The 26,376-nt window shown below is 43.5% G+C and overlaps 1 protein-coding gene across 3 annotated transcripts in view; it reads left to right on the top strand.

The window, feature by feature from the left end:
- The window catches only part of LOC129727745 (periostin), a 35,386-nt gene extending 32,148 nt beyond the window's left edge, over nt 1–3,238 (top strand). For all 3 annotated transcript variants that reach the window (XM_055685872.1, XM_055685871.1, XM_055685873.1), the window contains exons 4-9: nt 150–311; nt 426–693; nt 756–1,272; nt 1,749–2,338; nt 2,400–2,525; nt 2,593–3,238. In XM_055685872.1, coding sequence (XP_055541847.1) covers nt 150–311; nt 426–693; nt 756–1,272; nt 1,749–2,338; nt 2,400–2,525; nt 2,593–3,066 — 2,137 coding nt within the window. In that variant the 3' untranslated portion in view covers nt 3,067–3,238. The remainder of the gene's footprint in view (nt 1–149; nt 312–425; nt 694–755; nt 1,273–1,748; nt 2,339–2,399; nt 2,526–2,592) is intronic.
- The last annotated feature ends 23,138 nt before the right edge of the window (nt 3,239–26,376 follow it).

Below are 26,376 nucleotides of genomic sequence, written 5' to 3'. Positions count from 1 at the left end.
TTGATATAGCATATTATTTTACAAATGTGAAATTATGACCATTGCCCATAACCCAAAACTTGTATCGATTGGGAAAACACTAATTATTAATTTTCAAGATACAATACTAAAGTAATTCAAGTTAGCCTAACAAGCATTGTATTTTACAGTGAAAACGTGTGCGTTGAACGTGAAGAACAGGAGGAGGAACCTGATGGCGATGATAACCACGAAATAGCAGTAGATGGTAGCAACTTCCACAGTTTCGGCGTTGTAAATTTGAATTTCGAATCATGTGCAGAAAAGCAAAATAAGCACGTTTGCACTTCATTGTGAGTAGTACGGAACGAATCAGTCACTAGTTTGCAAGCAGGCGATCGAAAATTGCCTGTTGGCTACCAATGTTTGCCTAATTACTTTTCCATTCTCTCACATTGAACTTCTAGCAAAAACCATAATGGTAGAAAGCGCACAGTCAAGGTCACTAGACAATGTTGTCATGGATATGCGCGGCCGAGAAATGGGCCTTCAAATGCTCACTGTGAAAAATTCGATTTATATCCGATCGCGGAAACAATTGAACGTCTTGGTGCCAAAGAATTCATTACCACACTGAAAAAAGGTGGTCTGGAATCATTGTTGAACGGGGACGTTACTGTGTTTGCAGTGTTGGATGGTGCATATACTAAGTTCGCTGAACAGATGTGGGAAAATGTAATTAATTTAATGTGTTCTACATAAATTAACCGCAGAAAATAATAATAGTAAATTTTCAGAATCTAGTCGCGTTTGATGTAGCAGGACGAACCAGGCGTCAAGTAGACATTTCCGGAATGACAGCACGAGACTTGATTCTGGCTCACGCTGTAAATGGATCATATCATATAGAAGATGTTAGCAATGAACAACTGTTAAAAACTGAGCTTCCAAATACGAATATTCGCATCAATATTTTCCCCCGTGGTCCCTCGGAGAGGAATGCAGAACATCCATATCGATATACGGCAAATTGTGCTCCGCTGGTGAAACTCAACCGAGAAGCTGAGAAGGGAATTGTGCACGTGGCTGATCGCGTACTTCTTCCGGTCCGTAACAGTATCATGCAGATTATCCGTGCACGCGACGATATGACTGTCCTGCGAACAATTTTGGAGGGAACTGGCCTGGACAAGACGTTGGAGGAAGCTGGTGACGACAAACATTACACTTTCTTTGCACCAAATGATGATGCTTTCTTGAAGCTAGATACAGATATTCGCAGGAAATTGAAGGCCGGTAATGGATGTGCAACAAGTAAGCCTATTTTACTTTTTTAGCTTCACCCAAAATTAAATTCAGGTTATATAAATGTTGAATGTGAATTGTTGATAATCACTTAAGTGCGGTGTTTTGTTTGATGTAATATTCTTCGTTTGTCAACACGTTCGTTATCGAACTGACTGGGTTAAAAGTATGAGTAACCTGAAAATTTAATAATGCGCTTCTTGATGAGCAAAATGACAACAACTAGTTCGAGCCACTTTACCTGTTCATGCATTGCATTCGTTTGTGTCTGCTGTTAATGGCTGAACAAACCATTATTGAATAGGAGCTCGGGTAGCCAAATTCGTTATATATTCAGAAAACGTGGCGACCATTTCGCACGTTCTTTCTCAAACAAAACAATGATACGATAATCCTATACCTCATTTCCGTAAAGTGTGCTTTGCCTCAATTTTATCGGCTGTAACTTAGTTTGAAGGTTAATTGCCTGCTATTTTTCTTTTTAGATATTCTGAAGAATCACATTTTGGATATTACATTTTGTTCACTGGCTGCCCTGAATGGAGTGAAGACATCAACATATAACTTACTGAGTGAAAAGTTAGAATTCGAGCGTGTTTCAATAGGAAAATCCGAAGTCGAAGATATGTCTGCCGAAAAAAAACTACAACGCATAAAAATTAATGGGATCGCAACGATACAGGAGACAGATTTAATGGGTACGAATGGTGTGATCCACGTCATTGATACGGTTTTGTCAACCAACAGTGGAATGCCTGTTTCAAATACTTTATCCAGTCGAAATCTGACCATTTTCAAACAACTGATCGACGATGCCGGCCTAGAGGATGAGTTTGACAGCATGTCGAACAAAACCTTCTTTATCCCTTCCGACAAAGCTTTCGAACAAAGCGAACTAGGCCAATACTGGATCCAACAACTGAAGGAGTATCCAGGAAGCCTTCGAGACAATGCACGATTGAAGGAGTTTTTGAAATATCACGTCGGTGAACCACTTACCAAAACGTCTGACTTACAAGAAAATATGATCAAAACTGCTACTGGCGAGGAATTAAGGGTTAATCTTTATACTACAGTAAGTTCACTCACATGTGGTTTTTTATGCTTGTGTATATTTTTTTATTTGTTTATTCCAGAATCCCGTGTTTAGTAACATTTTGAACCGTGCCACTGTTAACTGTGCTCGTTTGATGCACTTTGATGATGAAGCTTGTGGTTCTGTAGTACATGAAATTGACAAAGTACTTGAAGCACCAAAATCGGTAGGTTAAAAACCATATGAAATCGAATGGAAACGCAATTTCAATTATTTTCATTTACATTTGATAGAACGTATACGATGCTTTGAAAGCGAATCCTGATTACAGTATGTTTGTGACACTGATTCATAAAGGTAATCTCACTGGGCTACTCAGTACCATTAATGAAACTACCATATTTGTGCCAAAGAACGATGTATTTCTGGAGGTGAAAGAGTGGTACGATGGAATCCTGCACAATGACGAGGAAGCAGACAATGTAATACGCTCGCATATTGTGCCTAGTGTTATTTGCTGCGCAGGAATTGTTCAGTCCGATTGGCCCTTCATTCGCACTACAGAAACAATTAACCAACAGCGCTTGAAGCTGAACCGCAACCGTCGTCCTCAGGTACAAAATGCTGGTGTAACGAAATGTGATATTGTTGCCAAAAACGGAATCATTCATGAAATAAATGATGTGATTAGTACAGAAAAGAGGCGCCCGGTCGAGCCTCAAGGCTTCCCTAGTTTTACACGTCCTTTGACATTCTGGTTCAAATAAAAATCCCAGAAATACTCGTAATAAGAACTGATATTTCTATATACGAAACTGCTATTTAATTGACTAAATTAAAATAAACGCTGCTTGTTATTTAATTGAAACAGTTCGAACAGGCGACTAATTGGAGCGAAAACAATTTATTTATATTCATTAAAATACAGTCACTACCAGATCACTTGATTTTTATTTCAATCCGAATCATCAACTATTGATTTAACCAGAAAATCATCATTAACCCATTCCTGGCGGGTGATGCCATATGGCATCACCTGACATCTAAACTTTGATTGTAGCATACCAATTATATTTGCAGTTTTGAACAACGAAACTATTTGATACGCTTAGAGAAAAGATCGATCTACAATATGCAACACAGTTTGTGGCATTTGTGATCATTTTTCGAGGTAAAATCTGATTTCTCTTCGCCGGCAATGGGTTAAGATTAAGATGTATTTTTTTTTTGTTTTTTATTATTTTATTCGAAAGTAATAAATTTAAGAACTACACTAACAATGAATGAAAACTTTTCGCCTTAATAGGGTGAAAAATCAGGAATTGTCTGTGTTGAACGGTATTTCACGTTTTCGTTATACAGCTAGTTAATCAGAATTTTCGTTCTCGTGAAATTCTCGTTGAAGTTGTCGATATTGATCAAAATTCAGGAGTTGAGGCCCGTTTTCGTTGACTGATTAATGTAGGTGCCAGTGCTTGAGCCGTTCTCTACCCTATACAATATCGCACGCTAGCCTGGAAATTTCCAGCTCGAAAAGATCTTCGACTTGCCTGATCGTGAATCGAACCCGACATCACAACCGTGTAAGAGAGCTTGCCGACCGACATCGATAACCACAGAACCACGGGGACCACTCTCTACCCTATATCCAGTTCAAATGATCATAATTTTCCTACCGCAGAACAAAATCTGAACACTAATGTCCTAGTTGACAGGCGAAGCATTTGCACAGTGTTAGCGAGTTGTGATACTGCTTTCGTGGTTTTCCAATGAAATAAAATACGATTATTGGACTAAGGAAGGTTTAATAGGATAAAATACCATGCCAAAGACAAGGAGTTTGCAGACGTTTGATGTACTTTTTCGATTGATCTTGGAAGACATGCCAATGCCCGCTAACAAAAAAGTTTTGAAACTTTTGATTAAATATATTAACTTTAGCTCGACTGGAACTCTATTCTAGACTCCGTCAATGCCGAAAACGCCGCTCAAACTCTCTTCAACGTAGTGGCCTATGCCATCGACCGATACGTTCCAAAGAAGATCCAACATCCCGCGCCCCGACAGCCGTGGCTAACGAGAGAACTTCGACAGCTGAAATCTGAGAAGATTTCTGCCTTGAAGAAATTCACTAAGCACCGTTCACTGTCCCTAAAACGCCATTATGTGAGAATCAACCACACATACAAAAGTGTTGCGAAACGATGTTTCTTCGTTATCAACAAGATCTACAGAGGAAGCTCAAGTCTCATCCCAAGCAGTTTTGGAAGTTCGTCAATCAACAGCGACATGAAGAAGGAATACCATCCTCTATGACATTTAACGGTAAGGAGGCAACCACCTCGCAAGACATCTGTCAGCTTTTCTCAAAGAAATTCGCCAGTGTGTTTACTGATGAGACACTAAGCGATCATCACGTTGAACGTGCCGCCAGTAATACCCCACGATCCGGTCAAGCTTTGAGCACCATTCATTTAGACGCGACAATGATTTCCAGATTGCTAACTTGATTTCTCCGCTTCAGCATGTCTTCCAGCTATCTGTCACTTCCGGTATTTTCCCGTCATGCTGGAAATTGGCTTACATGTTTCCAGTACACAAGAAGGGAAACAAACACGATGTGAGCAATTATCGTGGCATCACCTCACTCTGTGCTGTCGCAAAACTGTTCGAACTTGTCATTATGGAGCCTTTGCTCGCTCACTGTAAAGCTTTCATAAGCACTGACCAACATGGATTCACAGCCGGTCGCTCCACCGCTACTAATTTGCTTTGTCTCACTTCGTACATCAGTGACAGTATGGTGAAACGTGCTCAGACGGATGTCATTTACACTGACTTGACAGCTGCCTTCGATAAACTGAACCATCGCATAGCCGTCGCAAAACTTGACAATCTTGGAATCAATGGGAATCTGTTACTATGGTTCCAATCGTACCTTACCGGTCGCCGTCTAACCGTTGCTATTGGGGATTGCCAATCCTCTTATTTTGACGCTACGTCTGGAATACCGCAGGGAAGTCACCTAGGACCACTTGTCTTCCTGCTCTATTTTAATGACGTGAACCTAGTTATTAAAGGACCACGGTTGTCTTACGCAGATAATCTCAAACTCTATCTTGAAGTTCACACAATTGAAGACTGCCACTTCCTTCAACGTCAGCTAGATATTTTTGCCGATTGGTGCCATCAGAACCGTATGGACGTTAATCCATCTAAATGCTCGATTATATCATTTTCGAGGAAAAAACAGACCTTACATTACAAATACGCTTTGCTAGGAACTGAAATCGAGCGCGTAAACCAAGTTAAAGACTTGGGGGTTATTATGGATTCCCAGCTAACATTCAAGCCTCACATTTCGTTTACCATCGACAAAGCCTCTAGAGTTCTGGGATTCATCTTCAGGACCGCTAAGGAATTTACAGATATTTACTGCCTCAAATCGTTGTATTGCGCAATATCTCGCTCTATATTAGAGTACTGCTCGGTTGTCTGGACCCCTCATTACAACAATGGCGCGGAAAGAATAGAATCAGTTCAACGGCGCTTTTTGAGATTTGCTCTTCGTAAACTGCCATGGACGGATCGTTTCCGCCTACCAAGCTATGAAAGTCGCTGCTTACTAATACGTTTGGAGCCTTTGTCTGTCCGTAGAGACACGGCCAGGGCGTTGTTTACCACAGACCTTTTGCAAGGCCGCATAGACTGCCCCGCTCTTTTGGAACAAGTGAATATAAACGTGCAACCTCGTGCTCTGCGAAAAAACTCGATGCTGCGATTACCTGCTCAACGAACTAACTACAGCATTTTTGGCGCAATAGTTGGTCTCGAAAGATTATTTAATAGAGTATCCGCTCTATTCGACTTCAATTTATCTCGAACGCTTCTTCGTCGGCGATATCGTTTATATTTTTTAAGATCTGACTAGTTGTAATGTCATATTGTTGTATTCCCGTTTCTTTATATGTATTGACTCTCTAAAGATATTTTTTTTTATTGTTAGCTTTAAGTTACACCATTGGGGCATTTGCTCGCCTGTTGGTGAATAGACCAAATACACGAACTTAAATACACGAACTTTGAGCATGACGCGGGGCAGGACATAACACTCATTATTCTTACAAAACAAAACAATAGTGACATCAACTATGTTAATGTCGAAGAAACGGCCCTCAAACACCTGAGTTTTGATAATCACGAATACATGAAATACCGTTTAACACAGAAAAATCTTCGAATAAACATTAAATTCACAAAAATTGCAGCCTAGGGTGGCAGCGAAAAGGGCCATGTCAAATTTCAAAAACCAACCATGTACATTTTGTTTATTAGCCCACAAAAATCATCTGTGCAAAATTTCAGCTCAACCGGATATGATTTAGGGGTGCCTCAAAGCGCTCAAAGTTGTGATTTTTCGACCCTCGAAAGTCTACCAAGGGGGGAGTACATGAAATTGGAAAATTTTTTTTAGGTCAATGAACAAAATGTAATCGCCGGTTTTTGAAATTCGATGATGAAATTTTTCCATACATCCATTGCCACCCTTGCAGCCACTTCAGGGGGGACGGGACACGAGGCATATGGACGCTAGGCATATGGATGTTAGGCATAGTATGCTAGGCATACAGACGCGAGGCATAATGGATGTGAGGCATAATGGATACGAGGCATACTGCCACAAGGCATAACGGACGCGAGGCCGAATGGACGCGAGGCCGAATGGACGCGAGGCCGAATGGACGCGAGGCCGAACGGACGCGAGGCCGAATGGACGCGAGGCCGATTGGACGCGAGGCCGAATGGACGCGAGGCCGAATGGACGCGAGGCCGAATGGACGCGAGGCCGAATGGACGCGAGGCCGAATGGACGCGAGGCCGAATGGAGGCGAGGCCGAATGCGATGTTGTACGATCGCATGAGATCCAATTATGTAGTTCAGGTGTTATTATATTCCTAAAGAGTTTAAGTTGGGTATAATACCTTTCTTGAAATCATGCGGCGAAGACGCATAATCGAGGGCAAGGAAACGAGGCGGCACTAAGCCGCCGTGGTTTCCGCAGTCCGAGCCGGCCGCCGACCCGCCGTCGGAAGCGGCGGCCTCTCGCACCCAAACGACTGATCTACTGGTTTGCTAGGTCTACTCAAACAGAGTTTTCTTCCCTTAGTTAAGTCCGAACGAGCGGTAGCGAGTAGGGACAGCATTCGCTCGGACAGCGAGTCGGCCGAAGGCCGCGAGTGTATTGCTTTTCAAATGACACTTTGAAGCGAAATACATGTTATCGAATGCTGTGTTGATGATGACGATAATAACACATTCCATATCACTTCCCCTTGGCCTTGTGTCCTTTCGGCCTAGCGTTTATTCGGCCTCGCGTCCGTTCGGCCTCGCGTCCATTCGGCCTCGCGTCCATTCGGCCTCGCGTCCATTCGGCCTCGCGTCCATATGCCTCGTGTCCGTATGCCTGCCGTCCATTATGCCTAGCGTACTATGCCTCGCGTCCGTATGCCTCGCGTCTGTATGCTTAACGGGGTGTCATCCACTTCAGGTGCTGAAGAAAATCCCCTGCTAAACAGACTGCTTAGAATAGGTTCGAGGTGATTGGAATAGTGTCCCTCGATTGGGAACTTTACTTGATTATTGTTAAAGTTTGGAATTCCAGTTTTACAATCTGAAAACAAGTGCTGACAGAGAGAAAGATAGAGAACAAATTGATATACTGAAGTTTGAATTTCACCCAACACATTTCGAGCATTTTGTCTCAATACACAGGCGGCTCCTAAAACTGCTTAAAATATGTTCCCTACCCTACGTGATGCGGATGCGGATGCGAATGCGGATGTCAATTTTCATACAGATTTACGGATGTGCATGCGTATACGTAACATCCTTGATAGAAAGATTCAGTACTCCCTATCAAAAATTTTTGAAAATTTATAGCTTGTTGAGCTGCTATCAAACATATTTCGCCTGATTTAAAGTTTAATGAGCAGCAATGAGGAAAATGAGAACAGTAACGCAATTGGACTGTAAAACCAATGTCTTCGGTAGCGGTCACCTTCAGCCGGTTTTTTGCAGCAGTCTTATGCAAAAACCTGCCGAAGAAAACCGCTGACGTGACGATGACGTTCGATGCCTTATGTTTAAAAAAAGAGATGTTTTCTGAGCAAAACGTGATTTTCGGAAAAAGTTTTTCGTTGTCCTTCGATCTTCAAATGAAGAATGAGAAGCTGCTCGAATGGTGTTAACATTCGTTCAACACATCTCGAGCACTTTTTTGTTCTTCATTTAAAAATTGAAGGCAACGATAAACATTTAAAAAAATCACAATCTGATCAGAAAGTTACGTAAACTATTACCGAGTGTTATGCCTTTGAAATCTTGAAGACGATCACGCTTCCACCTTCAGATAGAGATGAGAAAAATAAAGGCTGCTACTAAATGCTTCGTCGTCCTTCGTCCACAGGCATAACCCACAAGGGTTGGGGAAGGGCTATGTCAATACCCCCGCCAAACGACTATTTCGAAAAACTCGACGAGTGGCGCTACGGAACTGGCATCGAAATGTTAAGGAATAGTTACATTAACTGCATAAGACGGAGACTATGTCGATGAATAAAACATAAACCGCCTACATACAGCAAAACGACAAGAACACGTGTGAACACCGGATTCATTCGGCAGAGCTGCATGCCACCACGGGTCGACGTGTGGCGATCGTCGAGGGCGCACAATACAGGTGTGACCACTGACAGTACCGAACAGTCCCGGACCAGCAGCGGGAGGTCGCCTAGGGGTGGTGAGCGTCGGACCAGGGACAGTCGACTCCTCGCAAAAGCCACAATCACCCGGAAGCACCTCTGACGGAGCGAAAAGAGCCGCTCCCAACACCCAAAAGCACTTACCCGCCCATCGGGACTGATGCCAGTAAGGTCCCAATTATGGCAACTGGCAGCGTAGTGAACGGATATGAGCTGGATTTCGGAATGGGACCGCATCCTCGGGCTGGCACCTGCATCGAGCTCCCTTAGTAAAGTCGTGTGACAACGGCTTGAAACGGCGAGGTGGTACCCGGTGCAGGGGTCTCCGTCCCATAAAACCTGGCAGGCCTTCCAGTACGTTCCGAGTCTATTGCCTGGTGGGAATCAGGCAGGAGTAGGATCAGATGGTTGTTCCTGACTTGCGCCGGTCGGTGGAGTCATAGTTGCCCATAAGGCGCTATGACTGCTTACCCTAGCCATGACCTCACATAGACCACCATGGGACCACATAGGCGACTACTCCACCATGGACAAGGATAGCGGCTGGAAGGGGGACCCATTTAACATCAAGATGAACACATTCAAAACGAAAGGGACGAGTGCGGAGGGATTACAAAATCCCTTCGCAAGAGGTGGCATCCAGCGGTCTCCGCGAAAGAAGGCTGAGACGAATGCGGCGAAGTCTGGAGGTGGAAAAACGGCGAATCCGTCGGTGTCCACACCAGACATCTTGGTAGACGGTCCCTTGCTAGTCAAGGCCGTCGAAAGGTGTATGGACACGCGGCCAAGAGTGGCGGCGCTGTCTGAACAACTCGATGCCATAATCGAGTTCTTGGCGAACAGGCGAAACATCGCTGGCGACCTGAAGCAGAGCCTCCTCCTGCTTCGGAGCACCATTGATGAAGCCAGAAAGGAGCACGAAGAACTCGTAGCTCGGGTGAAGGCGGCCGAGAAAGCGGCCAGGACCGGGAGGGCGACTGCATCTAAAGAGGTGCAGACAGACGCCCCCTCGTTCGCGTCGGTCTGCTCCACGGGGCAGGTCGCTAAGCGAACGAGGCAGTCCCCGGGGGAAACGGCCCCCGGGAACACCAAGAAACGATTGGTCGTGCTACTCCCACGGGAACACACGCCAACCGGTTCAAGGTCCACCGCGGAAAAGGCACAGGTGGAGGCTACGGGCAACCCTTGGACTACCGTAGAGGGTAGGAAGCATCGGGGAGGTGCGACGCGACATGATGGCGGAGCGGCCAGAGGACCAAGAAAGGTCAAAAAGGCGCGGAGTAGGGGTGATGCCCTCATACTCAAGACGGATGGGTCGAAATACTCAGAAGTCTTGAAGAAGATGAGGGGGGAAACCCAGCTCAAGGATCTGGGGGCGGATGTGCGGAGTATCCGCCGATCTCGCACTGGCGAGATGATACTTGAGCTCCGGAAGGACGCCAAGAACAAGGGGGCTACCTACAAAACGGTAGCTGAAAAGGTCCTAGGAAAGGAGGTGCATGTGCGGGCACTCACCTCAGAAGTGACTCTCCAGCTTAAAAACCTGGACGAAATCACTGAGGGGTGCGACATTGCACAAGCCCTAAAAGCGAAGTGCGGGGTGGAGGTGGCTAAGGAGTCAATCCGCCTCCGCAAAGGTCCGGCGGGGACCCAGATAGCTACCTTCCGACTACCGTCGGCGGACGCTAACCTGGCCCTAAAAGAGGGCAAGTTGAAGGTCGGCTGGTCTGTATGTCCTCTGGGCATACTTCAGCAACCAGACATTTGCTTCCGGTGCTTCGAGGGCGGACATAAGTCCTGGACCTGCAAGGGGCCCGATAGGAGCCAGCTGTGCAGGCGATGTGGAGGTGCAGGCCATAAAGCAAAGGACTGTGGGGAGTCTCCCAAGTGCATGGTATGTTCCGGGAAACGGGACGCCAAACACTTTATGGGAGGCCCCAGGTGCCCAGCCGGTAAGCCGGCTGCGAAACCACGGGCGTAAGGGTGACGCAACTGAACCTGAACCATTGCTTCGCGGCTCAGCAGCTGCTACACCAAGCAGCCACTGAGTCGTTGTCGGACATCGCCGTCATATCAGATCCCTACCGCATCCCTCCCGGAAACGGTAACTGGGTTGCGGATAAGTCAAGTTTGGCGGCCATATGTACGACGAGCAAGTTCCCGGTTCAGGAGGTTGTCTCAACCTCAGAAGAAGGGTACGTAGTTGCTAAGGTGAACGGAGTGTTCTACTGCAGTTGCTATGCTCCGCCACGTTGGTCTACCGAAAGGTTCACCCAGATGGTCGACCTCCTATCCATGGAGCTAACGGGCCTAACGCCGTTGGTGGTGGCGGGCGACTTCAACGCTTGGGCTGTTGAGTGGGGAAGTCGCTCCACGAACCAGAGGGGCCAGATCCTGTTGGGGGCTTTTGCATAGCTCAACCTTGATCTGGCCAACGTTGGGAACAAAAGTACATTTAGCAGAAATGGTGCGGAGTCGATCATCGACGTGACGTTCTCCAGCCCAGGACTGACCAAGAACTGGAGGGTAGACGATGGCTACACTAATAGCGACCACCAGGCGGTCTGTTATAGTGTAGACAACAACGAGAGGCGGCAAGCGACGGGTAGAGCCAACACTCCGACCGTTCGCGGGTGGAAGACATCGCAGTTTGATGCCGAGGTATTCGAAGAGGCAATGAGAAGGGAGCGCGAGGGGGGCAGTTGGCTCCGCCCGACTGCTGACCAACTAGTTGCTATGCTATCGCGGGCGTGCGACGCCACCATGCCTAGTACTCGCCAACCTAGGAATGGAAAGCCACCGGTTTACTGGTGGACGGACGCGATAGCCGACCTTCGCAGTGCGTGCCTCCGTGCAAGACGGAGGATGCAGCGTGCGCGAAACGAAGAAGAGAGGACAGAGCGCCGCGCAGCATTCAGTTCGGCAAGATCGATGCTAAAGAGTGCGATAAAGGCCAGCAAGAGGGCCTGCTTCGATAGACTATGTGCGAGTGTCAATACAAATCCGTGGGGTGACGCCTACAGGATCGTAATGGCCAAGACTAAAGGCGCGCTGGCGCCTGCAGAGCGATCACCAGCGATGCTGGAGCGTATCATCGAGGGACTCTTTCCACGCCACGAGCCAAGTCCTTGGCCTCCGGCGGTCGAGTCTCACGTCCGACGTTCCAGTATCTCAGACATAGACCAGAGATGGTCGGCCAACCTGTCGAGCATCCAATCCGTGAGCGACGACAGCCCTGTCGAGGCAGGGGCGGAGGCAAGGGTTACGAATGAGGAACTCATCGTGATCGCCAAATCCCTAAAGGTGAGCAAGGCACCGGGACCGGATGGTATCCCTAACCTGGCGATCAGGCTGGCGATAAAAACGGCCCCCGGGCTGTTCAGGGCAGTCATGCAGTTGTGCCTGGATGACTGTCTCTTTCCGGACAGGTGGAAGCGGCAGAGACTGGTCTTATTGCCGAAGGCTGGGAAACCGCCAGGGGACCCATCGGCATATAGGCTGGACACCGCGGGCAAGGTGCTTGAGAGGATCATCCTCAACAGACTGGTGAGGTACACGGAGGGTGTACACGGTCTGGCAAGTAACCAGTTCGGCTTCCGGAAGGGCAGGTCCACGCTGGACGCAATCTCTTCCGTCATCAAGACGGCGGAGGTAGCAATCCAGCGCAAGAGAAGGGGAATACGCTACTGCGCAATCGTCACGCTCGACGTGAAGAATGCGTTCAATAGTGCCAGTTGGGACTCCATAGCGCTCGCGCTCAGGAGCATCCATGTACCGGTGTCGCTGTACAAGATTCTGGAAAATTATTTCCAGAATCGAGTACTTGTTTACGACACGGAGGAGGGTCAGAAGTGCGTCCCAATTACCGCAGGAGCTCCGCAAGGTTCTATCCTGGGCTCGGTGTTGTGGAATGTCATGTATGACGGAGTGTTGAAACTCAAGTTCCCTGTAGGGGTTGTGATCGTCGGCTTTGCAGACGACATAACGCTGGAGGTTTACGGCGAGTCTATCGAGGAGGTCGAGTTGACGGCCGCGCACTGTATACGCAAGGTCGAGGACTGGATGCGCTCCAGGAAACTGGAGCTCGCGCATCATAAGACGGAGGTCACGGTTGTGAACAACCGTAAATCGGAGCAACAGGCGGTGGTCAGAGTCGGAGACTGCACCATCACCTCGAAGCGATCCCTGAAGCTCTTGGGGGTTATTGTGGACGACAAGCTCACGTTCGGGAGTCACGTCGACTATGCCTGTAAGAGGGCCTCATCGGCTATTGCAGCACTATCTTGTATGATGTCCAATAGCTCAGCGGTTTATGGCAGCAAGCGAAGACTTCTTGCCAGCGTGGTTTCGTCCATACTTAGGTATGGTGGGCCAGTGTGGTCCAGAGCGCTAGGTACTAACAGTTACCGTGGTAAACTGGAAAGTACCTACAGGCTCATGTGCCTGAGAGTTGCGAGTGCGTATCGTACGGTGTCATACGATGCAATCTGTGTCTTGTCCGGCATGATGCCTATCAGCATCGCCATCAAGGAGGACAGAGAGTGTTCCGACCAACGTGACACAAGGGGCATACGAGGTACCAGAAGGTCATTCTCGATGCTCCGCTGGCAGCGGGAATGGTCCAACTCCACAAAGGGCAGATGGACGCACCGACTCATACCGGAGATATCCGGCTGGGTCGGGAGACGACATGGTGAAGTGAACTTCCACCTGACACAAATCCTGTCAGGCCATGGTTGTTTCAGGCAATATCTGCATAGGATCGGACACGCGGTGTCCCCCATGTGTCCCGAGCGCGTGGAGGAGGAGGAGACTGTTGAGCATGTCTTCTTCGTATGCCCCCGTTTCGTAAGAGCGAGGAGCAACATGATGGCTGTGAGCGGGACTGGCACTACTCCGGATAATCTAGTCCGGAGGATGTGCGACGACCCGGACATCTGGAACGCGGTCTGTGCGGCCGCCTCTCAGATTGTTCTGGAGCTGCAACGTGTGTGGCGGGTCAACCACCAACACGCCAGTGGTAGCTAATTTCCAGTCTCCAGGTAGTTAGCTAGGAGGTTATAAGAGTAAAGAGGGTGCATCACGCACAAAAGCCACTCCCCGACGTAATACTTAACCGTCGTTCCGGGAAGACCAGGGCTGGAGACTGGAGGGGTTTTAGTGGGTCGGGATAGGGATCAGTAGGTGCCTGGGCGAGTGTAACTACCCCAGCATCTTTCCCCCAGTCTAATCCCCACACCCTGAGTTCTCTTCTCAGGTGTCTGTTTGCAGATTTCCCCGCCACCTTTAAAAAAAAAAAAAGGAAAAAAAAAACACCGGATTCAGAACCAGCATGTAGACCCCGCATTTGAACTCCGATTACGATATACTTACCGAAGGATGAGAGCAGCTATCATCACAAACTCAGTTCATGCTGGAAATTTTTCAATATTTCCAAAGCGGATTATGAGTGTTAATTGTTGGCGTGCGATCAGACCGAACCGAGCGCCAAAAACTTTCTTTCGAGTAATCGGCGATCAAAGTTTAACCACCCCGTATGTTTCCTGCAAACTGCTGCAAAGAAATTTTGTTATAAAAACATTATTAACTGTTCAAATGATTTCGTTTTATCATGAAAGATAGATTATCAAATTTAACATCCACTGGTGTTAAAAACTCAATTTTTGAAAAAATGGCGCTTGGTTCGGTCTGGTCGCACGCCGACCAATTTGGAACCTGGCTTATAAATTTGTTTAGCATCCTTCTTGCATGAAGGCTTGAACCATTGCTACCACAGATGCTAATTGAGCTAGGTAGGCTAAGCTGATAAACATGATTTTACACCCTGATGGGTATGTGATATCAAACAGTGTGGTTAAGCTCATTGTTTCATATTGAGAGCTTTTACAAGAAAAAGCTTCGTTGGTTTTACAGTCAATGCAGATCTTTTTGTTGCGGCAAGTTATGATGAGAGCCCTGATCTAGCCAGTAATTTAAATTTGAGTTCATATTAGGCATTTCCATCCTTTAATTATTATGAATTGCGGAAGTTACAAAATTACGGTCTGTAATATATAAGCGTAAATATTATTTCAACTACTATTTTAACTTTTTTCCGCTTGTTAGAGTATCAAAACTGTTTCTCTGGTATTTTATTGTTGTTACTACCACAATAGAAAGTTTTAAAAGCATGCATATTTGTTACAATAGCTTTCGGAAGTAGAGTGTGGTTGAATATTACCACTTGCTCTTAACTTTGGGTTGACTCAGGCATGTTTTTGAATATTTGGGAACTAAATCCAAAATAACGCTACCTAGAGTCAGTACTTTGCCAAAAACTATATGCTATATGCTTCTTAGGTATGTTATTTCAATGATGCATACATTATCTTCTAATAGTCGTTGAATTTATCATATAAAATGCGTAACATGTTCACTGGTGGGCCAAAATACCCCCCTTACCCTATGTTTGTTAACTTCTGGTTTACCCAACATTTCTAAATTCCATTTTTCACGATCTAAGAAGTGTTAATTGTTTTCTTTTTTTATTGTAGATAATTAATTTCAATATATTTTTTGTTGGTTAGTTCAGCCAGCTTTCTCTGAACAAAAATATTTTTATTATCCTTGTAGACCATGGAGCTCAACGTACCGAAAATCGTACCGAATCTTAGGATAGGACGAATCTGTGGCAGATTTGTCGAGTTTCGGTCATTTGGCAGATATGTAATATTCTAGCTCACCTGGAACATTGGCGTTTGATGGCGTAGTGTCATGATGCCTTGTTCGGCCAAAACACGTATTCTCCATCCGAAAGATGTTTACGAATGAATGGAAATAGTTTTTTCTGTTAACACTTTTTCTGGTACACTTCCAGATGAATGGTCAAAACTGTTCTATAGCTCCTCTAACAAAATTGTGAACGCGTATCTTTTTCGTTTCAATGTCAATGTTAAGTTACGTTTTCAAAAATAAATTTAAATTTGAGTTTAAGGGTATGTTAATAGCAAGGAAAAATGAGAAGAATGTGATTTTTTTCTATGCTAATCATTACTTGAGTGTGGTTATTAAAATTGCAAATCAACAGCTTATGTTGGGAACCAGGAAGCATTTTGGTTTAAACCATGCTCATGTATATTACTATTGACTTACTGACTCATTGACGCATCAAAGCACTCACTTGCTACGATTTGGTCAACGACTTACATGCGATGATCCGAACACAACATATAGGATAATACATGGAAAACTTGTTCATTGCTGCAGTTACTGCACATGTAGAAAGAAAATTGTCGGGGAAACATTGCTACTGGTAGCCTACATTAGAAACCTGTATTTCACTACCGGCTTGTCAAACGACTAAGTTGGATTGTTTCGTTTTATTTTTACGATTTAAAGTGTAAGCCATAACGTAGTTGATGATGTAATTTACAGGAACAGTGAGCGCTTGTTGAACAAGTGCATTTAGTAAATTGATTACACAATGCAAAGAAAGCTTTACTCGTTCATACTGCCTAATACAAATCTTGACCAGTAGGCTCAAATTTCTGCTGGAAGTATTGTAAATCTAGTGGAAAATACTGTACGAATTAATAATTTCTGGAAATCAAATTCCGAAGGTGATAAATTATTGTACTATATAAATGCCTTCTGTTATGAGTAATTTTCAATGTTATCATCATAAAATTGTTATATTTATTATATTTTTTTTCCTTTATTATAGAGACTTTCAGTCTTCGGACTGGTTCGGCTCTTTATTTATTATATTAAAAACTATAGGTGTTCCTGAAAACAGGAAACAAAAGCAACAGTTGTTCATCCAATGGCCCTACATATTCAAAATCTGTTTGCTGCACTTGTGGTTTGTGGATAAACTACAGTTTGGACGGGAAACAGTTTTCTTTGTTCATTCAGGCGTAAAATCGAAACTCTTGCTAATAGATTGTTTAGCAGCGTAAATTAAAATTATTCCTTATTATTTGTTTGACGCTTATACTTATGTTTAATTGGAATGTTGTATAACTGAACAACCTTCAACATTCGAAATTCACTGTTATCAGTAATGTAAATGTAACGCGTTAGTAAATGATTCGTGAGATGCGAAGGAAAACTAATTGGATATTAATGTTCTGTAACACTTTTGTGTGTCCGAACATGGAAATCAGTTAGAGTCAGTATGATCGTAACCCCTGCTATTCTCCTGTACACTAACAGTTTTCGACAAAAATCGTTGCAATCCTCAATTGCTGCGATAAGCTTTCTATAGTCAATATGTTAGCAATAAAGTTAGTTGTGAGCTTATTTCCCATTTTTGACAAGTAGGTTTAAATCCCTACGAATGATAAGTCCTAATTGCACCATTTATGATTGAACACACAAACTTATTTACTAAATACTTAAGCTATCAACAAATCGCACAACTGTGATGATGAGTACGTTTTGTGTTGTGTGAAAAAAGTTAGTTAGACTTTCTTTAAAGGGGAGTTGATTCTTACTCAAGAATTTTAAGATAAATTATCGGCTAATCACTGCTACTATTGGTTAGATATATTGTGGTATACTCGAAATTTTGAACATAAAACAAGTGAATATCGAATAGATCGATATTCTTATGCATTACAGTCTGTGACAAGTGTGTATGTAGTAATAAAAGTTTGAAGGTGATTTTCGGGGTGAAAACTGATTTGTCTCTGCAATGCGAGGACTAACGCATTACCGTAAAACAGGGTATCATTGATCAGCGGGGTAACATTTATCAGTTTTACCCTTCTCATGAATAGTTGAAATAAAACTGATCCGTGATTACTCTTGCTAAATTTGAGTATAACACCTTAGTCTTGTGTCATTTGAGGTCTGAACAATATAATATTGGTTGAATTAATTATTGTTTTGATGACCAAATTTGAAAATTAATTTGATTGTTATATTTCTCAGTAAGTACCAAATAAAGCACTTTATACTAGTCGAATATTGAACCTTTTCGTATCCATTGACATGTTTTCCAAATCCGTTATTCAATTTTCTCAATCAACTAGAAAAAACTTTAGTCAAATTTATTACATTTATGTTAATTAATTTATATTTGACTAGCTGACCCGGCAAACTTCCTATTTTAGTGTTTGATTTAAAAATTTTAAACAATTCAAATTTATTGATTCCTTGCGATTGGATTATATCGTTTAAAAATAATTGGTTTTATCGGAATGGCAACATCCTCAACTTTTGGCTTTTGTACATGACCTCTATTCCGGATATATATTGGGTGCATTTCAGTTATTTTCGTTGTTTTCCAGAAACTGAAAGTGGTCATCTTCCAATTCAAAATGGTGTCCAGGGTCAATGCTTGGCTTCTTTACATCATTTCGATTACGGACTTATCCATATGTAGTAAAAGGCGAAAGATTTATTCGACAATTGAAGAGAGACCAGAGTAATCCATATGTAGTAGTATTCGGTTATTTTCGGCTGTTTTCCAGAAGTTGCCATTTTTCAATTCAAACTGTTGTCTAAGGTCAATTTATAGCTTCTTTCATCATTCTGGATCCGGTGATCCGGAACCGTAAGTCGCCATCTTGGATTTAAAAATGGCATTTGGAGACAATTTCTGGCCCCTGAGCGTCATTCTGGTTTAAGAAACACCCATATTTTCGGTTGTTTTCCAGAAACCGGATGTCACCATCTTCGAATTCAAAATGGTGTCTGTGGTCGATGCTAGCTCCTGTGTATCATTCTGGTTCCGAAGATACTCATTTTGTATGGAAATCGGTCATTTTTGACTGTTTTTTAGAAACCGGAAGTTGCCATCTTACAATTCATAATGGTTTCTGAGGTCAATTTTCAGCTTCATTCTCGTGCCAGAGATACTCATATTGGGTGGTATTTGGTCACTTAAGGCTGTTTTCCGGACACCGGAAGTCGCCATCTTGGATTTCAAAACAATTTCGGGCCTCCGTGTGTCAATCTGGTTGAAGAAACGCTCATATTGAGTGGTATTTGATCATTTTAGGCTGTTTTCCAGACACCGGAAGTCGCCATCTTACAATTCAAAATATTGTCTGAGGTCGATTTGTGGCTTCAGTGCATCATAACAATCCCGGAAGTACCCATATTGGGTGGTATTTGGTCATTTGCCGCTGTTTTTCAGAAACCGGAAGTCGCCATCTTGGATTGAAAAATGGCATTAGGGAACAATTTTTGGCCTCTGAGCGTCATATTGGGTGGTATTTGGTCATTTTCGGCTGTTTTTCAGACGCCGGAAGTCGCCTTCTTACAATTCAAAATGTTGTCTGAGGTTGATAGGTCGATTTGTGGCTTCATTGCATCATAACAATTCCGGAAACACGCATATTGAAGGGTATTTGGTCATTTGCCGCTGTTTTTCGGGAACCGGAAGTCACCATCTTGGATTTCAAAATGGCATTTGGGAACAATTTCTGGCCTCCGTGCGTCAATCTGATTAAAGAAACGCTCATGTTAAGTGGTATTTGATCATTTTCGGCTGTTTTCCAGACACCGGAAGTTGCCATCTTACAATTCAAAATGTTGTCTGAGGTCGATTTGTGGCTTCAGTGGTCGATTTGTAGCTTCAGTGCATCATAACCATCCCGGAAATACCTATATTGGGTGGTATTTGGTCATTTGCCGCTGTTTTTCAGAAACCGAAAGTCGCCATCTTGGATTTCAGAATGGCATTAGGAGACAATGTTTGGCCTCTGAGCGTCAATCTAGTTGAAGAAACACTCATATTGGGTGGTATTTGGTCATTTTCGGCTGTTTTCCAGACACCGGAAGTCGCCATCTTACAATTCAAATTGTTGTTTGAGGTTGATTTGTGGCTTCAGTGTATCATAACAATCCCAGAAATACCCATATTGGGTGGTATTTGGTCATTTGCCGCTGTTTTTCACAAACCGGAAGTCGCCATCTTGGATTTCACATTGGCATTAGGAGACAATTTTTGGCCTCTGAGCGTCATTCTGGTTGAAGAAACACTCATATTGGGTGGTATTTGGTCATTTTCGGCAGTTTTCCATACACCGGAAGTCGCCACCTTACAAATCAAAATGTTGTCTAAGGTCGATTTGTGGCTTCAGTGCATCATAACCATCCCGGAAATACGCATATTGGGTGGTATTTGGTCATTTGCCGCTGATTTTCAGAAACCGGAAGTCGCCATCTTGGATTTCACATTGGCATTAGGAGACAATTTTTGGCCTCTGAGCTCAATCTGGTTCAAGAAACACTCATATTGGGTGTTATTTCTTCATTTTCGGCTGTTTTCCAGACACCGGAAGTCGCCATCTTACAATTCGAAATGTTGTTTGAGGTCGATTTGTGGCTTCAGTGCATCAAACAATTCCGGAAATACCCATGTTGGGTGGTATAAGGTCATTTGCCGCTATTTTTCAGAAACGGGAAGTCGCCATCTTGGATTTCGAAATGGTATTTGGAGACATGCCAGAAGAAGGAGAAAGGGTGTCGAAACATTATGGACATGTTTGTTACACCTAAAAACATTCACCTGCTAAATTTGGTTATATTTGCTTGATCGGTTCTCGAGCTGTGCGTAATTTGAGTTTCATTTGTATGGGACCCCTCCCTTATAGAAGAGAGAGGGGTGTCAAGCCATTATATTTGTTACCCCTAAAAACCCCTCGAGATAAGCAGAAATTTGTGTTTCATTTGTTATGAACCCCTCCCTCACAGAAGAGGGAGGGGAGTCGAACCACTTTGGACATACTTGTTACCTCTAAAAACATTCACACCAAATTTGGTTGTATTTGGTTGATTGGTTCGCGAGCTGTGCGAAATTCGTATTTCATTTGTATGGGACCCCTCCCTTGTAGAAGAAGGAGGGGTTTCTAACCATTATGGATATATTTGTCACCTCTAAAAACATCTACCTACCAGATTTGGTTCTATTTACTTGGTTAGTTCTCGAGATGTGCAGAAATTTGTGTTTCATTTGTATGGGACCCCGCCCTCCCAGAAGAGGGAAGGGTGTCGAATCAACATGGACATATTTGCTACTCCTAAAAACATCCACATGCCAAATTTGGTTCCATTTGCTTGGTTAGTTTTCGAGATGTGCAAAAGTTTGTGTTTCATTTGTATGGGACCCCTCCCTTCCAGAAGAGGGAAGGGTGTCGAATCAACATGGACATATTTTTTATTCCTAAAAACATCCACATGCCAAATTTGGCTCCATTTGCTTGGTTAGTTTTCAAGATGTGCAGAAATTTGTGTTTCATTTGTATGGGACCCCTCCCTTGAAGAAGGGGGAGGGGTCTCGAACTATCTTAGTCACCTTTCCCGGCCCCTAAAACCCCTATATACAAAATTTCATGCCGATCGGTTCGGTAGTTTCCAAGCCTATATGAATCAGACAGACAGACAGACAGACAGACAGACGGACAGATAGATAGACAGACAGACAGACAGACAGACAGACAGACAGAGCTGCATTTTTATATGTTTAGATAGGTAAGAAAGTCCAGTTTCATGCTCTAGCCAAGACATCATCCTGGCCTACGCCAGGATGTTGTCTTAGCTAAAGCATAGAACGTAAGAGGCTAGAGCTGGCCTATTGATACTTCCGTTATTGGAAAGGCCTTGCATATCAACATACGTTTTCTGAACACAAACATTTTACAATGATTGCTGACTTACAAAATACTTCTGGCAACTTTCGCGACCAACGTTTACACTCAAAATATTTTTTACATTATTGTTACGTGAAGTTTCCTGTACTTATTCATTTTCTGTCATTTTGCATGATTTACGTGACAAACGTGACAAATGCGGTTTTCGAGTGGGGCGATCTACAACGGACCAGATGTTCACCTTGAGACAGATCCTCGACAAGTTTCGAGAACACAACCTGCAGACACATCATTTGTTTATAGACTTTCGAGCGGCGTACGATGCACTGAAACGCAACGAGCTGTGGCAAATAATGCTAGAACATGGTTTCCCAACTAAACTGATTAAACTGATACGTGCGACGCTCGACGGTTTCACATCATGCGTCAGGACAGCGGGCGAATTTTCGGACGCGTTTGTGACGTTAGATGGTCTGAAGCAAGGTGACGGGCTCTCGAACTTGCTGTTCAACATAGCTTTGGAAGGTGCGATACGAAGGGCAGGTGTGCAGAGGAGCGGCACCATCATCACTAAGTCTCACATGCTTCTGGGCTTTGCGGACGACATTGATATAATTGGTGTTAACCGTAGAGCAGTTGAGGAGGCCTTTACGGCTCTCAAAAGGGAAGCTGCGAGAATTGGACTCACCATAAACACTGCCAAAACGAAGTACATGGTGGCTGGCAGAGAGCGTGGTAGTTCTACGGGTGTTGGTGCTGCGGTGGAGATGGATGGGGATACTTTCGAAGTGGTCGACGAATTTATTTATCTTGGTACTCTCGTGACATGTGACAACGAGGTGAGCCGCGAGGTGAAGAGGCGGATTGCGGCGGCGAATAGGGCTTATTACAGATTGCGTAGCCAGCTTAGGTCCCGTAGCCTACAGATCCGTACGAAATTTGCGCTCTATAGGTCTCTGATCCTCCCGGTGGCGCTCTACGGACATGAATCGTGGACGTGGAAGGAGGCCGATCAACGAGCGCTTGGGGTCTTTGAGCGTAGAATCCTGCGATCAATACTCGGAGGCAAACTAGAGAACGGGGTGTGGCGCAGGCGCATGAATCATGAGCTGTACGAAGTATACAAACACGCTGATATTGTCAAGCTGATGAAACACGGCAGGTTACAGTGGGCTGGCCATGTAGCACGGATGGCGGATGAGCGACCGGCAAAGATAGTATTTAGTAGAGAACCGGATAGAGGCCGACGACTTCGAGGCAGACCGCGCACGCGCTGGATGTGTGCTGTCGACGAGGATGCCAGAGCAGTGGGTGTAAGGGGAGACTAGAGAGTAGCAGCCCAAGACCGAGTTTTGTGGAGACGTATTCTGGATTCGGCATAGGATCTTAATGATCTGTCGCCATAAAAGTAAAAGTAAAGTAAGTACGTGACAAACATAACAACTACGTGAAAATCACATGCATACTATGTTTTATCACGTAGTATCTACGTGAACTTGGCAACGTCAAACAGAATGTCGTAGAAGAAGTATCTCGTGAACTCTCTGTGTGAAAATATACAGAAATCAAAATGGCGAAGCTGTTGTCTAACCCAGTCTCTGAAAATAAAATAAAGTTTCTCGACGGCTTGCCAATAAGTGAGCTTTCGAAAAACCGTACGAATTTGACATCGAGTCTTGAAGTTTCACACAGATTCAGTTCAAAGGTCGAGGAGTTTCCTGTACATAAACAATTGCAGCTTACAGTAGTTATCGCCGGCAAATGTCGTAATATTTGTCAGTTTTCATGACCTTTGATCCACTTACGAATCGGCGATTTTGCATGGCCAATATCAAGCAATATATTTCTATTATTTCTAAAAACTATTTGCCGTCTTTTAAGAATTGTGGAAACAAAATTTGGGAATTTAACATTGTATAAAACATAGTAGCTAGCAGATAATCGAATGCATTCCATTTTACCGGTAGTTGAATTCTACGTAAAATTCAAATGAAATGCATATGTCTGCTGTATAAGATTCATAAATCATCTCACCAGATCATGATGAACTCAAATGACAATCACGTAGAATCTACGTGAAAATGACAGTGGAAAATACTCACATAACTTTTTCGGTAATTATAACGTGAAAATTATTTTGAGTGTACGCTTTTCATCATCGAAAGGTAAAATTACATATGGCATAAAAACGACTCGCTGTACATACCGCGGCTAGGTGCAAGGACAGGACTATCCTTCGCAGTAAGAGCAGTCAAGGAGAACGGGAAGCATCGCTAAACATGTTATCAAAGCCTTATCTAACATTTTTAGTTCAAAAAGGTTTCAAAACTATTCAAAATTGAAACTGATCAAAGGTACAACAAATAAGGAAAATTGAAACAACGACGATAAAAAAATGTTTTTAATGTTCAAGATTTTCGAAGGGCTTTAAAAATTAACTTCTCAAGTTCTAAGGATGCCAGTACTGGTTTTTGTCGCCAAAAGATAAAAAAAGGAAATTTCAAGGGGTGCCATAATGTGGGTTGATAGAAGCATTGTTCATCAAATGTCAAGCCTAGGAGTAGCCATACCACATTGCGCTACAAGACAAACTAAAGTTCAATGAATTTAAGCCAAATAAGAACCCTAAAGTCTAAGGTTTGTTCCACTTAGTACTTGGCCGTTTCCTTTCATTTCCTGCAGCGCCTGTAGTTGTCGTACCGAGAAACTTATGACGGCGTTTTGATCTGGAAGGTTTGCTAACTCAAACAACAAACAATATCGCGCGCTAGCCTAGAGGGCTAATGACAGTCTCAATCTACTGCAATAATTGAGAGAATTCGTTATCGATATTGTTTTTGGCACATTTTGCAGGTTGTAGAATAAGTCCGATACACCGTGCCCCAGTGCTGAGTCGAAAAAATTTCCAGCTCGAAAAGATCCTCGACCTGATCGGGAATCGAACCCGAAATCACAACCGTGTGAGAGACCTAGCCGACCGACATCGCTAACCACAGAACCACAGGGACCACACCCTAAAGGTTTGACTGACGGTGGATCGCGCTGAACAAAGTAAACGGTAGAAGTGGAATATCAAATCGGAATACGAGCAAGTCCTGACATAGTGCAGCGGCTGTTTTTTTTTTAAGAACGATGCAACATACGTCAAAATGGACTTTGGACAAATCCCGGGTCGGGAATTTTACTTTGCTAACCATAAAAGGAATGCTTCAGGTAGGTTCAAATTTGTTTTTGCGGATAAATTCGCCCGCAAGTTGATGATTTGGCAAGCCATCTGTAGCAAAAGTTTTCATCACTGGAGCAACCATGAATGGACAAGTTTATAAGGAGAAGTGTCTTCAGGAGATAGTTTCACCGTTCATCTAGTTACACGAAGGCCCCGTGAAGTTCTGGCCCGATCTAGCTAGCTGCCACTAGGCCTGGGATGTATTGGAATGGTACAAGCAGAATAATATTGATGTTATCGAAAAAAGGTTATTCCACCGAACTGCCCACAGTTTCGTCACATCGAAAGATATTGGGCAATAGTCAAGCGTAAATTGAAGAAGTGTGGCAAATCAAACAAAACATCATCTGATATGGCGAAATAGCCGATAGGGTTGATGTCGCCACTGTGCAGAAATTGATGGGAGGTATTCGACGAAAAGTTCGAAAATTCATCAAAACAGCAAACAAATAATTTTTCTTGTATTGTATTTTTCAAGTTTAATAAAAACTCTGCAAAAACATTTTTAGCAATGGAGCTCGTGGAGAAATCGGAAACGGTATGCGGTCAAATTCTAATTGGAAGAAACCTTATTGCGATTTATATTTTTCAAGGTGATGGGAAATCTGTACCCAGACACCTGAGTGAAGAACTCAGGAAGTGGGGTTGAGTTTTCTAGACCTGGCCAATGAACCCACCAGTTTCCAGCCTTTTTTCTCCCTGACTAGAACTATTGTTAGGCATTGCGTCAGAAAGAGGTCTGTGTCTTTGTTGCAACCTTATATTTCTTAAAGTCGTCGATTCATGCCTTGCAAATCTAGGACGATTCGGGAAACAGCCGCACCAGCCGCCCACTGCCACTTGTCTTTGTGTCACTTCGATGGAATCACTTTACGTCGTCTTTGGCGCAATTTATTTATTTATGTATTTAAATAGAATGCAATACTCCTGCGTTAATTGGGATGCATGTTTGTTAAAAATATTTTTGCAGTAAAAACGGTTTGTTTGATTGGCATAGTGTCTTTGGCAAAGTTGTAAATAATAATACTGTCTCTTTTCAATTTAAAAAAAAAGAGCTTTCAAGATAGGGTATCGAACGTCTTTGGCAGTGGTTTTCTTCGGCAGGTTTTCGGCAGTAGATTTATACAAAAACCTCCTGAAAAAAAATCACTGCCGGAGACGTTCGACACCCTAATCATTTTTAATTTTTCTTCTACCTTTTTATGAAATAAATTTACTATTTACAACTTGACGAGGACATCATACCGGTCAAACAAACCGTTTTGGCTCTAAAAGTATATATAATTTTTTCATAAATCACGTTTGGGCAACCTGAAAACAATTTTTTAGAAAGTCGAAGTGTACTACAGAAATACTATAAATAACATTATCTTTCAATTAAGGGTTGAGCACCTTGACTTTTGCATATATATATATATATATATATATATATATATATATATATATATATATATATATATATATATATATATATATATATATATATATATATATATATATATATATAT

This window comes from Wyeomyia smithii, chromosome 3 (genome assembly GCF_029784165.1).
Source record: "Wyeomyia smithii strain HCP4-BCI-WySm-NY-G18 chromosome 3, ASM2978416v1, whole genome shotgun sequence".
Lineage (NCBI taxonomy): Eukaryota > Metazoa > Arthropoda > Insecta > Diptera > Culicidae > Wyeomyia > Wyeomyia smithii.
This window is presented reverse-complemented; position numbering and strand designations above follow the sequence as displayed.